The following is a 19,191-nucleotide window of genomic DNA, read 5'->3' on the forward strand; positions in this document are numbered from 1 at the left end:
TAATGCTAACAAAATGGGAAAAAAAACTAATTGTGTTGCTAATAGCAGTTAGCCTGCAGCACTAGCCTAATACTATTTTAATTTGCAGCTGGAACACAGATGCAGAGATTTAAATAAAATTTCCATGAACAATTTAAAAACTCAAATTGTGTCAATGCTTAAAGTCTTAAATATAGTATTTCAACCATCTGCTAACCTGAAACGTTCCATTATCTGTTAAAATTTATGTTTTTACTTAGAAACTGATACCAAAACTTTCTTCTGGTTTTGCCAAAATGCAGCAGTCATTTGTAAATTCTCACCCTTTTATTGTAGGGTGTATTAGTTTATTGTATTAGTTTAATAAATTAAAGCTTGTTATCCCCGATTATGTTTTTCCTTTTGTGTTTTAAGTGTTTTCACTGACACAGGAGCAGCAAGCCTGAAACATTACAGAAACCCTAAAATCCAACAGATTATCACAATTATAAAAATCCGACAGAAACAATTATTTATTGTGTGAAGCAGTAAATCTAAAAAAAACTGATACAAATGAGAATATGTCTAATTAAATCAGTTTTCTTTGTGTTTCACGGTAGTCCCTAAACCTTTCCGTACACTGCAAAAACACAAAATCTTACCACATATTATTGATCCAGTTTCTGGTGCAAATATCTTAATACACTTGAAATAAGAAAACTAACTTACAAGTAACTTCTCAGCAAGATATGAGTTTAAGTCAGTAATTCCTCAATACTGATGAAAAAGTTCTAGTTCCACTGACGCTGTTACCTAGCAACGCCAGTCAAGCCCAACCCGTCGCCTAGCAACCTAGTTCTGGTTCCACAGGCAGATTATTTCACTAAAAATATGGGAAAAATGTAATAAGTGAAATAATCATACAATGGAAATAGTGCTTTTAAGGAATTACCGACTTAAAATAAACTCATATTTCTTGTAAGTTAATTTTGTCTTTAAGTGACAATTTTAAGGGTGCTAAAATATTTTCACCAGACTCTAGACCAAAATTACTTGGTAAGATTGTGTGTTTTTGCAGTGTAAATGTCTCCAAAGCCCCACATGGAAACTTGCAAATAAGAGAAATGAATGTTTTCTGTGTAGCATGACAACGGATGTTTTTTTGTGCTTTTAATAAACCTAAAAGTTAACAAAAAAAAAAAACCTATCGAGAAGTAAACTGAGAAACGGGTCACTTAAAATATCACATGTGGTGCATGTATAAAAATGTTTGAAGGAAATAAAAAGGCAACCAAGAATATTGTATGCATATACTTGAACAACTGGTTTAGCAGCGTAAACACACCTTTTAAACAGAAATAAATGCTCCTTTTTGGCACAAACTCCGCTTCTAAACAATGGGTGCTCATTTGCTCACTGCTTTTATCACCTGGCTGCTAAATCCGCCAAACGTAACTTCAGACCCCACAATACGCAACATACTTCCAAAACATCTGTGAATGCGAAGCCCAACAGTCCAACATTTCACCACGAGTGAAGAAACAAGCATCAGTTTAATATTTTGGATTGTTTTTCTTTTCTTTCCAACATGTGATACATTTAGAGCACTGATAGGCGTGTCAGCATTAGCTTGGGAGGATGGATGAATAAAAACGAAAAAAAAAAAAAAAAGATTTCATAACAAAGCATATTGTTTTAATCTATGGACAAAGGATCTAGGTCAGAAAATAAATATTTTTCCTCTCCATTAAAAAAGAGCAAACAGAACTGTGTGTCTTCTTTGTCCCAACTCTCTCAGAGGCACTGAGAAAATATGGAGGAGATTCTCTTCTTTTTTTTTCTTTTGTTTTTTTAAACGGGCATGCAGTCCACAGGGTCACATGACCCCTGACGGAAACCCTGCGGAGCGGTAGCCATTCACTTGTCGGTCGTTGGGTTGAAGATGGTAATGGTTTAACATCCACGGGAGCAAAAGATTGAAAGACCGATCACTCAGGACATCTGTTACTCTAAAACTGGAACAGCTGCTTCTCTCTTCCTTTAACTAGGCCACATAGTTGTACTGGTTGGAGTTTTCCTTGTCGCGCTCCATATAGTCCCGGTCAATAAGAGACTCTATCCTCTTCTTTAGGTCAGCAGGCTGGGAGGGAAGAGAACAAGAGACAAGATGGTAACAAGCAACCAGAGGTCACCAGTAACTGGTCACATTTACTTCAGTAACGTCTTTGAAAAAATTAACTTTAAGAGTATTTTTACTGCACTGTACTCTTTACTTTTACTTGAGTAATTTTATTTTGAAGTATTTCTACTCTTACTTGAGTAAAACGCCAGATTTTCTATGCTAACGATAACCAAACATGGGAAATGAGGTCATTTCCTTTTTGAAAGTGGAGAAAATTAGAAATACAAAAACTGGAACCTTGAACAAATTCTACTCTAAATGGGAACCCCACCCGCACACCCAGCTTTCTGTCTTTGATTTATTTTTTCAGATGTGTACATATGTGTGTAAGTGTATATATGCATATGTATGTGTGTTTTTTCACTGTTAATTTTCTTTCTCTGTGTTTCACTACTGGAGTTGTTCTGCATGCGTTCCTGAAAACATGCATGGTGTGAACAGTTTGTTTATGCTCAACACTTCTGCACCGTGAAATATGTAAGCACTTTTCTTCCATACGCAAAAATATCAATAAAAATATGAATAAAAAGAAAAAAACAAATGAAAGTGATGTGAGATGAAAAACAAACAACTAGTTACCTTGACAGGAAATTTGAGCTGGTTGTAAACCTCAGACATCAACAGATTATGGCTCAGAGTCTTCCTCATCTTCATTATCCGCACAATGGCCGCATCGATCTGGTACTGACGGTCCTGAAACACCCGTTCCGTGGTGCTGGCTTGTTCCTCCACCTAAACACATTTGTTCATATGAAAACCTTTGACTTAATACAGATATACAATCTACATCCGGAAGCTGTTTATACCGTCTCCTTCATCTGAATCTGGTTTATTTTGATCCTGAAGAGTTTGTGTTTGAAGTCATCGTTGCAGGAAAACTTGTCTCCGTCCTCTACGTCTTTGCTTTTCGGGATTTTGGTGAGGACTCGTGCTTTTCCGCAGGCTAGCGACTGCAACGTCCGACGCAGCTCGCTGTCCTCTGTGAACCCAGAAACCAGACGCTTTTCAGACAAGATGTCTGACATAAAGACAGGAAGCAAACCAAACGGCGACACAACAAACCTATTCCTGTAGCTACTTTGATTTCTTCGAGAGTGAACTCCTCGCCTTCGTTAAACATCAGCAGCACCAGCGTTTGGAAAAGAGACACCTGCAGCTCCTTCTTGCCCTTTAGCAGGAAAACATCCAGACAGCAGAGTTAATACATAGAATAAAGTCTTAAAATGAAGAGAATAAAGTAAGTGTAAGTAAATAAAGCATTTTTATTAGTATCTAATACAGAGAATAAAGTAAAACAAGTGATATTATGAGAATAAATTAAAATTCTGAAAAGTTAATATTTCGAGAATAAAGTCATTATACAACAAAAATAAGGTTATAAACTTTCGAGCGTATTTACATGTATGTAAATAAAGTATGTTTATTATTATCTAATAAAGAGAATTAAGTAAAGTTAGTAATATTACGAGAATAAAGTCATAAAATTACGTGAATATAGCTGAAATAATACGAGAATAAATCTATAATATTTGGAAAAGTTATACAATTTGAGAATGAAGTAAGTGTAAGTAATTAGTGTCTTTATTAGTATAATAAAGAAAATAAAGTAAGTAATATCACGTGAATAAGAATAAAATCTAATTACGACTTTATTCTCTTGATTTCCTTTACCAAATTTTCTCAGCATAGCATTAATACTCCGTCACAAATATAACCGTTCCCGAGAGCCAAAATAAAAAACGACATTCTAGGAAAAAACAGAGCTAATAACCTCTTTAAATTCTGCTTTTAAGACGCAGTGACCTAACGTCGACTGCCACTGCAGCTTCCTGCCGCTGTGTTTGCCCAGGTAAAACGTCTTGAAGATCTCCTGCAGGCGCACCATCTGGACAGAGATAACAGAGGTCGTAACAAAGGGTATTTATAACTTCGGCGCTATAAAAACCCCCATGATGTTCCGGTCACGTGAACATTTGAACGGCGCTAACCTCAGGAGGCAGGTGGACCTCCATGGGGACGTAGGTGGGCCAGTATCCCATGGTGAGGATGTTGACGGTCAGCTCAATGTTGCCGGGAATGTTTTGGCACTGCATGTACTAGAAAGCAGAAACACGACTTACTGAGCAGCACAAATTCACATTTCTGCCGTTGTGCGTCAGCTGACGACGGGGCAATTCAAAAGCAGCTGAGCAAAAGCCCTGCAGTGGGGCGAGTCGGGGCAAGTTTACAGCAACAGGGAGTTAGCTGCAGCCTGACGGAGGCAACAGGAGGCGCAACAAAAAAAGAAAGGAAAAATAAAAGAGAGCTGGGGTTGAGGGTGAGAAGGCGAAGAAACGAGAATGCTGCAAATAGAGCAGCTGTTAATTTTATTTTGCACCGCATCACAATAAGACTCCTCTGATACGTCACCAAGAGTTGGGTTGTAACTAGTTACATTTACCCGAGTAACACTTTGGAAAAAATTTACTTTTAGGGATATTTTTATTACTCTGTACATTTTACTTCAGCTTTGCTCATACAAATGACTCAAAGTACTTTTACTTCAGTAATTAAATTATAAAGTATCTTTACTCTTGAGTAAAATTTCTGGATTTTCTACCCACTGAATAAAAAACAAACATGTTTTAACCAAAAATTCACCACACACAGACACACACCTGCAGTTTGTGTTCAAGTTTCATCAGTTTTTTTATTAAAAGAAATTTGGAAAACATTTCCTTTGCCTGGTTTTTAAAATTTGGTAGAAAACATTAATAAGGTTTGAGATTCATCCCAGAGATTTTCTAGAGACAAAAAAGGGAAAATTTCTGAGCTCTAAAAGTCATAAAATTTGTTAGAAAAAAATCAGAAATTTTGAGATTAATCTCAGAAATGTACTAGAAAAACAAAAACAAAACAAGGACATTTCTGAACTCTAAAAGTAAAAATAATTTTCTATACAATCTCAGACAATTTCTGAGATTAATTTTTACTGAAAATTCCACTTAAATTTAAATTTTAGTCCATTTGATGATGTAATTTTTAAATATTAAATGAATCATAATTTCATCAATTATTCAGTACTTGAGTATACTTTTTACCAAATACTTTCAAATAATTTATTAGGTAAATACTTTTTACTTTTACTTGAGTAGAAATATGTAAAAGTAGTGCTACTACGTAAAAGTATAACATTTTTTAGGTCCTCTACCCTCGTCTGGTTTCTTATAAAAATGTATTAATCAAGTCTGTAATAGGGATTAAATAAAAAAATAATCAGTTGTAGTGTAATAGTTAAAAAGAAGAGCTTTTGGAGAATCGTGCAAAATTAGTTACTTTTTCCATTGTAAAACTTTTGAAGCCTTTTCTCATTTATTTAGAGATAATTTAGATTTAATAAAAGCCACATATAAAAACATTAATGCAGAGCTCCTTTACCTGTTTGAACTGCACCATAATGTCTTTAGAGAGCTCCATGTCTTTGAACATTCCCTCTAGTTTGCTGGTGAACGCCGCTCCACATTCTGAGGAAACAACAACAACGCAGTCAGAGGTCAACGTTTATTATTCAGTCAATGTTAAGGTTTTATCTTTTAAAGGATGAACTGACCATGTTTCAGCTTTGACAACATTGACTTTTCAGCATCCACTGAGGCACTTTTTCCAACCAGCAACCTCTTGGCCAGGTCCTTTTTGTAAAAAGCCTCAAATACGTCTTTTCCTAAAATGACAACAAATCATTACAGATCCTGATCTCCAATAAAAGTTCCCACAAGTCTGAACCGGAAGTGATTCGTGCCATCTTAGCAGGCGAGCGCTGTACACAGCGGACCGAACAAAAAGAAAATGTGTGGACGCTCTTAGCCAAAGAGAGAAAGATGCATGAACAAAATGGCTGCAGGAAGAGCGAGAACAACATGAAGGATCTTTGCAGCCTGAAGTCCATGAATACATAAAATCAATATTTAAACTTATTTGTAAAGGACGTACAAAGTCTTTGTCTGAATATCGAAGTTCTGGTGGCTGGCAGTGAGTCTGTAGCGTCAAATACGCAGGCTACATGTCTGTCTTACCTAGCAGCTAAAAGCTACATTAGCTAAGCTAATTTTGCTAGCCTGGCAGTAAAATTACTGCTCGGCGCAGTGATATTTACTACAGTAACTGCCTGCCAAGATGGCTGTCGGCTACAAAGTTCAGATGGGAACTAAAAAAATGAACTTAAAGTCCAATATTAATTTACCATATATAAATCTAAAGATAATCATGATCTTATCCAGCATCTTCTCCAGTTCTTCATCTGTCGCCTCTTTGTTTCCTGCCCGCAGCTTCGAATCAACGTGTTTGGCTGGAAAACAGACAGAAAACATGAACTCCTGCAGCGTCGCCGTGACGACGGGGAGCGGGGAAAAGCTCAGCTACCGACCGATGAGCTCTGCAGGCTTGTTCGGCCGCTTGTTGATGAAGGTTTCAAAAGCCTCCTTCATGGCGTTGACGAACTTCTCGTTCTTCAGGAAACAGATATCGATGATGTGATCCACCTTGTCCTTGAAGTCCAGCAGCTCCTGAACCATCGTTTTGTCTTTTTCAGGGTTGATTACGATTGTGCTTCCAAACGCCTGCATGTGGGAAAATATCAAAGGACTCAACTTAATAAGAAACTAATGTTAGCGCTCAGGGTCTTACTAGTGTTTTATAGAGGCTGCAGCTAGTGATTAACTGGATTTAAACAATTGGCACTTTATAAAGATGTTTTATTTAACCTCTTACGCCTTTATTATACCACGCTATAAATATAGTAAAAGACACAAATAAATTTTAAAAATCCTTTTATTAATTAAGAAAATAAACATTTAATTGACTAAAATGCGATAACAGCATTCTTCTAGTGAATATGAACCAGTTGAAGCTAAAACTGCTAACTGAGGCGTTTTGGGTAAACAAAGGATTTTTATCTTAAATGCAAAAACTATAAACATTTTGTACTGTTTTATCTTAATTACTGCTCTGAACATGTCGTTTTTTCAGCTAATTAATTACGTATTGTTTAAATAATTGATTAGTCGTGATTAATCCGATTAATTGTTCATCCCTAGTTTTATCCACAGAAGCAGCGGTCAGATATTAATGTCCGTCTTGGTCTCAATATTGAAAGAAAATTACAAATTGAGCACATTCTCACCGATACCCAATCAATAAGAGCCGATCTATTCAGTCTAATTCTACGCTTTGTGAGCGACATCATGTTTTATTATCCATTTTAAATTATATTTACAAGTTTCTGCACCATTTGAAAGAATGTTTGTAGCAGTTTTATTGTTTATGTTTGACCACCAGCCTGTTGTTTTTGTCAGTTTCTTTTTTATTACCGTTTTATTCCTGACTGCACTGACTGAAGAAGTTAAAGTTGTTCTTACATGTTTGCTCCTGAAGCTGTTGGTTTATTTAAATGTGCTCTACTGGTGCAGAGTCATCAAATTACTTCAGTACATTTACGTCTGTGTTTTAAGAAAAGGAACATTTTAAGGCAGTTCTGTTTTTCTGTGTCGGATCGGTATCAGCCGATACCAAACCTCAGATATCGGTACTGGAAGAGAAGAAGTGGATCGTTTCTGGGTCGTACCTTGATGTACTCTATCCACTGCTGCAGCAGCACCTGGACGCCGCCTCGAACTCGACTGAAGAGCTGATACAGCAGAGACAGATCCTGGATCCGGTTCTCGTCCAGCAGGTGGGTCAACCCTGCGAGTTTTCAACGACACCGTCAGGTTCCCTCAAGCTGGTTAAAAACTAAAAACATCCACTGCTTTTTCTCTCCACAACAACCACAGTCACTGTATTTCCATTTGATTTTAGGAGACAAAGAAAATAGTGCATAATTGTGCAGGAGACGGTTTAACATTTTTATAAATATAAATCTGTAAAGTGTGGCATGCTCCTCTGAATAAACAAACAAACTGCCTCAGTTACTACTGCAAGTCTTTGGGTTTCAGTTTTCCTCAATGAGACTTAAATTTTACAAAATAGAACAAAAATATTTTGGAGCTACAACTAATGATTGTTTTATTAACAGATTATTCTGACAATCGATTTAATCACTTAAGTCTTTTTTTTATAAAAGACGCAAAGAAATAATTTAATTTCTGAGAAAGAAAAAAAAACATTTATTGCCTAAATTGCAATAACAGCATTCTGTTAGTGAACTATTGGTCATTTGTAGCAAAGGATGAAACTAATAATATAATTTTACTTCTTATATTTTATTATTTTTGATAAAATAATATAAATTTCCAACATCAACGTGTGAAAAGTTCAGCCTACCTGCTTGACTTATCAATACAGCTTATGTTTGATCCATTGATTTTTTATTAGATTAATGGATTCATAATTAGAAGGGTCTTTAGTTTGTATTTATTTATTTAGAGATTTTGAACCAGGTGAAGCTCAAAAGCTTTGTCACTTGAGAAATTCTGGGTAGAAAATATTTACCAATAAACATGTTTTTTTAATTTTAAATGTAAAATGTATTTAATTTTGATTAAATTATGTGCAGGTTAATCATCTATTAACTGGATCTGCATCCAACAGAAGGGGGTCAAATACAAATGCACCACACTTTTCAGGTTTTCAGTCGTAAAACAATTCATATTTTTCAATTATTTACTGCTTTGTATGTCACGTAAAATTCAATAAAAATTCAATGTTTCTGCTTCTAATGTGGTAAACAGTCATGATGGACATGTAATAATTGGATAAACAATGTTTAATTTCTACGATAATGGCTCTGCTGTACCTTTCTGCAGAATCGCAGTGAGATGTTCGCCCAGCAGCTGCTTCTCCACAGTAGCAATGAGCGGTTTTCTGAGAAATAAATGAATCTTAGTTTAACAGCTGAATCTAATTTAGCCTCACGCTGCAAACTAAATGCAGCAAACCAACACTCACTGTGTGCTTTGGTCCAGATATGTGATTACTCTGTCCGCCTCTTCCTCCAGGCGTTTGTTGACATGATGGAGATATTCTGGCACCTGAAAAAAATAAAAATAAACTGGTAACCACATGAAGCTCTGAACCCAGACGCACTAAAATGTACTGAAACATTCAAAAGTATTAAGTCCTCATTAACATCCAGTTTTCTTTATTTTGTCAGGAAGTTAAAAGCCAGAATTTAAAAGGAAAAACGGTGATCAAGTAATATTATATCTAACTAGAAGCTTTTAAAGACTCGAGTTAAAAAACATAAACAAAACAAATGTCATCCGCTAAGTTGCCATGGAGTTTATGCATACACAGTATTAGATATTAGTTCAATTTAGGAGTACGAAGAGATTCAAATTTAATTTGCTAGAAATTATTCATACAGAATCCATCAAAGAAGCTAAGTTTTCTTGATTTATTGGATTTAAGTAAATAAAAATGATAAAAAATTATTTGCTGCTAGACTTCACCTTCATCTGAAAACTGAAAGTAAAACTTACAGGAACCAAACGTGGATATAAACAGACGGGAAACCACCTCCGTTTTTCAACAGGACACGTGTGACAACAGTCACTTTAAGATTGATGTTTGTTTTTCTACAGTTTTTAACAGAGACTAAACACATTTTTATAGAAACAAAACATTTTTCTCATCAGTGAAATATTCTGGAACTTCTACTTTTTCCATCAATATTAATGAATTACTGACATACAACAAACTTAAACTTCAAAATTTCTACTTATAAATTTGTTTTGTTTTATTTAAAATGTACTAAGATATTTGCACTAAAAACTTGGCTAATATACGTGATAAGATTTTGTGGTTTGCAGTTTATTTACTGTAAGAAATTGAAAATCTTTATGAGCAGCATCAATGAACAAGCTACTACAGATTCCCTGCATATTTACGAAGCTGAAACAATCAGCAGAAAACCCGGAAACATTTTGCATTTTTCTAAAAATACAATCAGGAAAGAGTGAGCGCCTCCAGAGTGTGAGGTCACATAAATCACCTCTCGCTCCTGCATCAGCCTCTGTCCCTCTGCGGCGTAAAGTCGATTAGTTTCCTCCAAAAAGCGCTGCTCAAACGAGTCTTGATAAATCTGTTAGAGACAGACATTTGTCAACAAGAACGTCCACATTTCTCATCTGCGCAGACGAAAACCACAGAAGCAACACAGCGAGATCAGATGTTAAAATGATCCACGATTAGCTGAACATGGTGGCCTAAATATGCTGTAAGTTTCCTATTAACTGAGAAAAATGCTGTCTGTGATCCACCAAAACTCATAATTACTTAAAAAAAAAAACTTTGATCTTTTGTTTTATTTTTCACTCATGGAGTTCGCCATTTTTTGGAGCAATGCATGCTGGAATGATGAGGCTTGGATCCGTTCTGTACTGGGACCTACAGCGTAAACACAGGAAGGATAACCCCCCCCCCGGACCCCCCCAAGTTGTTGTTGTTTATCATAACGCGTTTGGTGCAAATTTAGACAATGTGACTCTGTGTCGCTGTTGGCTGTAATTAAAAAAAGTGGGACAGACTCGAACACAACTTCTGCAGGATCCTCAACATTTTTCTCCAGAACACTTTGAGTCATTTGTATGAGCAAAACTGACGAAGGCTCCAACAGGTGATCGTTCCCTTAACGGGCTAAATAAATGCTGTGTCGACAGTTTTTATCCACAAAGCGCCTAAACCCTTCTGCCGCCGGCTAGTGGGCGAAAAACACTGGGAGAACCATCAGACAGCGCTGGGAGCTCTTTGAAATGCTAACGGAGCTACACTGCTGCCGATCCAACTGTAGCTCTGCGTTACAAGACACAGAGCTACAGAACTACTTACCTGACTTTACTTTAAATCCAGATTTAAACACACCTGTTTAGAGCAGCTTTTGAAACATTGTGAATGAAAAGCTGAAACATTCTGATGTGTAATGATGCCATCAGACAAACTGTTTTGTTGACCGTTTCTTCTTTGACTGTATTCTGGTGTTTTTATGATGTAAAGCACTTTGAACTGCCTTGTTCCTTAAATGTGCCATACAAATAAACTTGATTGATTACCGGATCACACAGTCGGACCAGAGTTAAGTGTCATTCATCGTTTCATTTACAAAGCTGAAGGCAGCAGCAGCAAACACCAGCTCTGTCCTCTTCCTCCGTTTGGTCCTCCTCATCTTCATCCCTTCTTGTGATTTCTACATTCCCATCAATCTAAACGTGCTCTGGTTCAAACTGAAAAGGCTGAATGACGCTACTCATCGTTGTTTTGGCTGGACTGAGCCAGCGCAATCGGTCAAGTCAATTTACTAAAATCAATAACAACTAAACAGTCTACTGTGTTATTGTTTTTCCATTTAAACTAAACGTTTCTTAAAGTCTATTGTTCCCACTAATCGTGGATCCCTTCAGAGGGTTACCTGGAGGTCAGAGAGCATGCTCAGTAGGCTCCTCAGCAGACTGCGGTCGATGGCTTCTCCGTTTCGTTCCCTCTCGATGAGCAGCAGAATCCCGTCGATGGTTTTACTCTGGACCTTCAGGTCGCTGATGATGTAGAACCTGAACAGCTCCAGGCCCATGTCCCTGCACAGCACAGCAGTCCGGGTTCAGCACCCACAGAACCGCCTCGTAGCGGCTGAAAATCACTCACCACTCACCAGATCGATGGCAGCATAGAATTTTGTAAAACATAGGTGCGATCCAAAAACAGAAATATACTCCTAATCATGATCTGTGGGACAAAAACAAAACAAGTTATGAATAAAAACAAATTCTCAACAAAACTACTAACTTTAAGGTTCGACAGTCAGCTGCACCAAATCTTCAATTTCTTTCTGAAACATAGAGCTGGACAACATGGCTGGAAAACTTACAACGATATAAGCTTTTCATGTCAGTCAACAGATAATTATCGATTTATTTTTTGTTTTAAATAGATGAAATACTTCAAAACTGGTAACGTAATCTTTCCCGTTTTATACACATTTTTTACTCTACGGTGTTGCTTTATTTTTAAGCAGTTATGAGGCAAAACCTTAAAACTGCTGCTGTGACAGTTACTCAGCAGGTTGTTGCTAGGTAACCAAGGAGTGAGTGAGTTGCTAGGTAACCAAGGAGTGAGTGAGTTGCTAGGTAACCAAGGAGTGAGTGAGTTGCTAGGTAACCAAGGAGTGAGAGAGTCAATCGATTCCACCAGGTGGTCATGAGGTTGAGCAGCTCAAGTCTTTCCTCTGCCTACATCTCCCAGAATGCCGTCTGATTTTGTTTTATGTTTGCTGTGTTAAAACTAGAAAAGCATCTAGTTTTCAAATTCTTTTGAACAAATTTATTCTGTTACAAAAAAACGTAATTTTTTTAAAGCCGATATAGTTAAATAAACACTCTACTTAGCAAAGTTTAATAAATTAATTTCAAATCAAAACTGAAAACACATTTATTTGAAATTGTTTTTTTTAACCGAAGTCTTCTGCTCTTTCTATTCAATTGATTTTATTATTTTACCGTTTTATCTTTTATTTGATGTTGTGTTCTTGAGTGTCAAGAAAGGCACCTATGAATAAACCATTTCATTATTAAGAGGAAGAATAAAATGACTAATAATGATGATTATTATGAACCATAATAATATGAATCGTAATTAGTATTAATCATAATATTTGTGATTAACAATAATAATAACTGTTATATCACAATATCTTATATTAAAATGTGTTATAATATATTAAATGACAATAATAAAAATATATTATTATTAAATTAAAGCCGATTTAGGAACAGCAAAGTCGTAAAAATAAAAGTCTCTGGTTAGACTTGGTTTCAAACAGATAAATACTTCGTATCATACTTAACACCTTCCATTGTAATAATTTTACCCCGATTAAAAATTAATTAAAAAGTTTAATAAACAAATTTGTATCATTCTTGATCTGCAGTTGGGGGCCACAAAAATCTGTCCAAGGGCCACAAATAGCACCCGGGCCGCACTTTGAACACCCCTGCTACAGATTCATCTTAAGTCTCCAGACAGTAATTCACTGCTGGGCTTTGAAATTCAGGTAATTGTACTCAGTTTTATTTGGGGGTGTCAGAGTAAATATAAACAGGTTCAAGAGGCTGGAGAGCTTCTGCAAGTCACTATACATTGAATTAGTCTTGTTACACTTCAGATCCATCAACTCACAGATTGAAAATGTGATTAAACAATCCTGGGAGTTAAATAAACAAAGCATTTTGAAACAGAGCCGCCGTTCATCCTGAGGAGTTTGAGCTGCTCATCAGCCAGACAGGAGAAGAAACATCAGGTGAGAAGAGCTTTCACACTTTTCTGACCCAACATGTAAAATCCTGCGGAGGTCAAGCTGTCATTTTCTGTCAGTGTTTGACAGGGAGGTTAAATTGGGAGCTCAGGTTTCAGCTGTGCAGAGGCGTAAACAAGCGCTCCTTCACAGCTTTTTGACTGGGTCAGCACGTCTCATCCCTGGCAGCTTCACACCAAAACACAAAACAGGCTCTGCTTTGACCGGCTGGCCGATCGCCAGCACAACAGCTGTATAAGCTACCATAAGGTTACATTTTATCAGTTTTTAAACGGTAAATCACTCTAAATCTCTCAAAGTTAAACATTAAGTTTACTATTATTTGCAGCTGAAACCAGGTATGATTTAATATAAAATAATAAACTGCGAATGCATTACCACTGTGATATCAGTGTGTGCAATATTTGTATTGCAAATGACTGCTTAAAGTGCAGTAATTGTTTTTAACTTGCATTTTTCATGTTTATGCAATATTTAGCATGTTGGACGCAAACGACAACCAAACTGCTAAACGTCAGAAGTGATGGAAGCTCAGATCAGAGGCAAAAAAAAAAAAGAGCCATATTTACTATTAAGAAATTTGTAGTAGTTACTCATATTATTGCTAGATTTTATAGTATTTTAGAGGTCAAACAATTCAGGATATAATCTGATAGAAAATATATCCTTATCTCCTTATAAGGAGATAAGGATATTCTGGAATTGAGTGAATATACAGTTTTGTAATCCTAACCGACCTAAAATTGGAGAAGTTTATTCTGATTTATCATCAAACAGACAAAACCCCACTGCTTTCTACTTAGTGCAATTCATATTTTCATGCAACATTTTGCAGAAAAGCTTTAAACTATTGATGAATGATGGTGGATTTCTGGTTATAGAAATTTCTTCCTTTTAATTAATATTTATTACCCCTTTTCCACTCATTAAATTTCTTTTTTTTTACTCTAATAGTTACAACTAATGTGCAGAAGTGAATGGACTCACCATTTGTCTGCAGTGATCTTGCCAGCACTTATCGATTTTCTTCAGGAAAAGGACGCTGTCCAGGGCATCCGTAAAAACCAGGTTAGGGCAGCAAACGACTTTAATTCATATTTATACTTGAAATTATCAAGTCTGCAACATTTACACTGCAAAAATAAAAAATCTTACCAAGTAATTATGGTCCAGTTTCTAGTGCAAATATCTTAGTACACTTGACTCACTTACAATTTATAAGGGCTTGTATTAAGTTAATAACTCCTTAATATTGATGAAAATGTGCAAGCTCCATTGGACGATTATTTCACAAAAAACATTGGAAAATCTTCTCTAGTAATCATAATATTAGAGAATTATTGACTTAAAACAACTTCATATTTCTTGCTAATATGTTTTCACTAGAAACTAAACCAAAACTAATTTGTAAGACCATTTTATTTCTATTTTTAGTTTTCAAAATAAAGAAAAATATAAATCATCTGCAAACAGACGATGAATAAATGTTCTTCCATATGTTGATATTTGTGTAAAACTACAGAAATAAAAAAGCACAAAGTTTCCAACTTGATCATTTTTGTAGAAATTCAACACAATTATTCCATGAAAATTTTAACTAAAAACCTGCATTTGCTATCACATCCGTACTTAAACACAACAGATGCCACTTTATCAGTTTTAAACAACCGATTATTGTTTAAAATGACCAGAGAGTGTAAAGGATATTCCCTGAACTGATCGATCTGTGCCTTGATGTGGTCTTCACACACGGTCCTCAGCTGTTTGTACAGTTTGGCAGATATCTTATGGGAGCAGAGGTTTTCAACAGCCTGTGGAGACAGAGGAGGGAAAGTTTCATCGGCCGGCAGAGCGAACAGGCAGCCGGCTTCCCGTTCAGAGCCGATACCTGGTAGAGCTCCTCTAGATTGTACTTGATGGAAGTGCTGTTCTGAATGGCCTCCACAGCTTCTTTTAGCTTCTGCCAGGTCTCCTGCGTGTAATTTTCTGGTAACTTCGGTTTTTCTGCAAGAAAAACACAACACTGAATGTAGACAAGACAGTGGAGCTCAGCTTATACGAAGCAACAGCTTGTCTTTTTCTAAAAATGCTGATTTTATGTAGTTAAACAGTGACTTCAATAAAAAGATTTTACAAATTTGGCCCTCAATGCATGTTTTTAGTGAGTTTCTATTTTTAATTAGGACAAAATAACAGAAAGTAAAACCTTCTTACAATAGAAGAAAATTGGTGCAATGCAAAGTATTTGTCTTTAAATAACCACTTTTTTTTAACATTGTCTTGCAAGAACCAGCAACTTTTACTCAAAAGTAAACTTTGCTCACTGTAAAAACACAAAATCTTGGAAAGTATTTTTGGTCCAGTTTCAACTGAAAATATTATGTTACTCTTAAAATAAGACCAAACTAACTTTTCAACAAGATGTAGAGGCTTGTTTTAATTAAATAATCCCTTAATATTGATGAAAGGTTCTTGTTCTGTTGGCAGATTAAAGTCTGATCGGTGCAACTCTAATTTAGGCATACATTTCAGGTAGGGGTGCAACGATCGCGGTTTTCTGGCCGATCACCGATCTTTAAAAAGCCTGACCTGCCCATTCTGAGTTTTGCCAATACCAATTGTTTTTTCCTGAAATTTTGCTAAGTGTCACAAGAAAGTCGCCGAGTTGGTGACAGTGGGATGATGACTGTTAACTGTGAATGTGCGGACATGACCTGGTGGGCCGGTCTGTCAGTCAAACCTCTCTAAAGGCAGAGCAGAAGAGGACAGCGGTTGAGTTTTAGACCTTTAACGAGGTGGATAAGATCAGTGGATAAGATTGGCTTCACATGTGAATATCAACTGATCACCAATCTCCCAAAATTAAGGAAATATCCTGGCTGACAAATCGCTGCACCTCTAACATAAACGCTAGTAAAGAATTTTTTTTGTCATCTTTAACATTTTCCATTTAAAAAAAATATAAACTTGCCATCGAAATCTCATTGTAAAACAATTACAAAAAAATATAATGGAGGGCCAATGTTGTACCTCTCAAACACAAACTTATACCAAAGGCCACAAATGGCCCCCCAGCCACACTTTGGGAACCTCTGGGCTTGGGAAAGGTTTGATTGGCGTATAGCTTAGGCCCTAGTTTGCTGCTTCAGCGGTTTAATCAACCAGTCAATAAATCCGATTTCCTAAATTTTGGGAGATTGGTAGTTGGCTGATACTTGCATTTGAAGCTGATGTTATACCCTGATCTTATCTAACTCAGCAAAGGTCTAAAAATCATAAAGAAATAAAGAAATGTCTTTATTTATTAGTGTTTACATTAGGGGTGCACCAATCGGTAATCAGCAATCGGCCAGAAAACTACATCTGAGGCACAACTAGTTTATACAAAGTCGTTGTCCTCTTCTGCGCTGCTGTGGGAGAAGTTTGACTGGCAGGTCAGGGCTGGCCCAAAGCATATGCAAGTTAAGCAGCTCATTAGGGCCCCAACACCACAGAGCTGCCTCTATGAGCACCACTCCAGCCTGATAATATATCTATTTAAAATAACATTGAAAAGCAATTTCTGTCATTTTTATAGTCTCTTTCTGCTGTTGCCTCTGTTGGGGAAACCCGGGTGATTCTGGCCCTCTGTACAAACATTTGGACCCCACAGGCCTAGCCGGTACCAATTTCAGATTTTTTCCCCCTCGATTCTGATTTTTATCAATTCCAGTTGTTTCTTCATTATTATTCATCTCTTGTGGCAGGGGTCCAAAGTTTGTGTCACATGGACTAAAATCATCAAATTAAAAGGACTTGATTCTTTTACCAACTCGCCATTAAACCAGCCACTGTTGCCGACTCAGTGACTTTCTTTCTATATTTAGACCTGTGTTCACACTGCAGCCTGAAGGGACCCAAATCCAATTTTTATTTTTTACCTTAATGCGACCTGTATCTGATCTTTTCATGACAGTATGAACACCACACATCAGATTTCCTTCACATGCGACACAGGTCTCTTGGAAACCTATCCGTATCCGATCTTTTCAAATGTGACCTGAATCCGAACGGCCCCGTTCATTGACCTGAACGTCACTGATACTCAACAAACATCACTATCCTGATAAGCGGGGGAAAAAACAACAGTAATGGCGGACGATAATGAGGATTAAGTTGTTAATGTGCTGGCTCTGGTCGGACAACTTCAAAAAAAGATTTAAGCTATACGATTAGCTTACGATTGTATAGCTAACCATATGGCTATATCATTAGCATCAATGTTTACTTCCGCAAACAATGAGCACCATTTCTTTGTTGCAGGTTGGAAAAACACTGAGCGCTCTGTATGTGTGACGTTATTGCGCCCTCTACTGCGCATGTGGGACACTTTTAGGTTGTTTGTGTTTCACACTGGAGGTAACCTACATGTTGCATATATTTGGAAATGTGAACGAAAAAAAATCTGATTTGACCGAAAAAAAAATATATCAGAATTGGGTCACTTCAGGCTGCAGTGAGAACGTAGCCAACAAAAGGTATCGGCACAAAATGTTATCGGCATTTTAAAGATCGGTAATCAGGGATCGTGCAATCGGTGCACCACTAAAAATTAGTATAAACAGGGACTTGTTATGTGTGTGTGACCGGTTTGCAGTGGTTCTCTGCACCAGTTCCCCCAGGTACCTCTGAAGTTCTTGATGACTAGTTTCTTGGCAGCACCGGGTTTGCTGCTGGAGAAGGTGCCGGACCCTGCGGTTTTCGTCAGTCCGTTCGCGTGGTGTCCCCCCACGCCACCGGCCAGGAACATGGCTTTGCTTTTGTTATTGGAGCACGAAGCAGCAGCGGCGGCGGCGGCGGCGGCGGCGGCAGCCTCCTCAGCCATTTTCACATCTAGTCCAATGAAATCCACCGAATCCTCGAACCTCAACTTCTTCTGAATGTGCAGCGGAGGAGTGGGAGAGCAGGAGGAAGAGGAGGAGGAGGAATTGAGCGTCTTGGGAGGCGAGGAGGAGATGGTGTCACTCGTGTCGTCCCTCTCTGAGCCGTTTATTTTCCTCTTTTTCGGAGATGTGATGTTCCCACTGTCGCTTTTGACATCAGTAGCCGCGGGTCTAGCCTCCTGGGTTGGCGGTGGTGGGGGATTAGGGGAAGATAAACCTGTTGGAAACATGAAAAAACGGGAATACTAATTCTTTACAGCCAGTCTTCTGATCCGAAACTTCCAGGCTTTGTCGAGGGAAGAGCTCAGTGTCCGATGGCCTTCGTCTGTCTTCGCAAGGGCAGTTTTGATTCACCCGGTTCGTTTATCCAGTTTAAAACAGAAAATTTAATTAGAAACTACTCAACGCTTCTCTGATCTGGAGCCTCGTCTCTTTCTTGTTATTGCTGGCAGGAGAATAAAGATGGTTGGCTACTGCTTCCTCTTTTTTACCTCTCCGTCGTCTAACCGCGTCGTAAAGTCGTTCAGCGGCAGCGGTCGGGTCAAGCGGCCGTTAAAGGCAATAATTTATAAAACTTATTCAAGTGCAACACTAATAACCCCACATGATAGCGTAAGAGACGTTAATACACGCAGAAATAATCTCACTCGTAAAAAGCTAGTCCGTGACCCCACCGGAAGTACTTTGTACAAAAGTACTTTTTGCTCAAGCGTGTTTTTTATATTAACCATGGTGCTCTGTTTGGTCCTGCCGCCAGATGGCGCCAAAGTAACACAATTTTCCTCATGTTTGATCAGAAATAGTTTGAAAGAAAGAATTCACATAACAGGAAATTTAATAATATTCAGAGTTGA

At 37.4% G+C, this 19,191-nt stretch overlaps 1 protein-coding gene across 1 annotated transcript; it reads right to left on the minus strand.

The window, feature by feature from the left end:
• Positions 1–1,254: 1,254 nt before the first annotated feature.
• cul4b (cullin 4B) lies at positions 1,255–19,031 on the minus strand. Its single transcript, XM_008420634.3, has 20 exons — positions 18,081–19,031; positions 15,304–15,419; positions 15,123–15,226; positions 14,403–14,472; positions 11,757–11,830; positions 11,520–11,682; positions 10,107–10,196; positions 9,062–9,144; positions 8,910–8,977; positions 7,740–7,858; positions 6,543–6,735; positions 6,360–6,464; positions 5,730–5,840; positions 5,558–5,643; positions 4,129–4,236; positions 3,912–4,025; positions 3,203–3,308; positions 2,947–3,119; positions 2,720–2,872; positions 1,255–2,098 (listed from the first exon to the last, which is right to left on the minus strand). Exons 1-20 carry the CDS (start codon positions 18,565–18,567, stop codon positions 2,003–2,005), a joined length of 2,619 nt encoding a protein of 872 aa, XP_008418856.1. The 5' UTR covers positions 18,568–19,031; the 3' UTR covers positions 1,255–2,002.
• Between the last annotated feature and the right edge of the window lie 160 nt (positions 19,032–19,191).

This window comes from Poecilia reticulata, chromosome 10 (assembly GCF_904066995.2).
Source record: "Poecilia reticulata chromosome 10, P_reticulata-male-v2, whole genome shotgun sequence".
Lineage (NCBI taxonomy): Eukaryota > Metazoa > Chordata > Actinopteri > Cyprinodontiformes > Poeciliidae > Poecilia > Poecilia reticulata.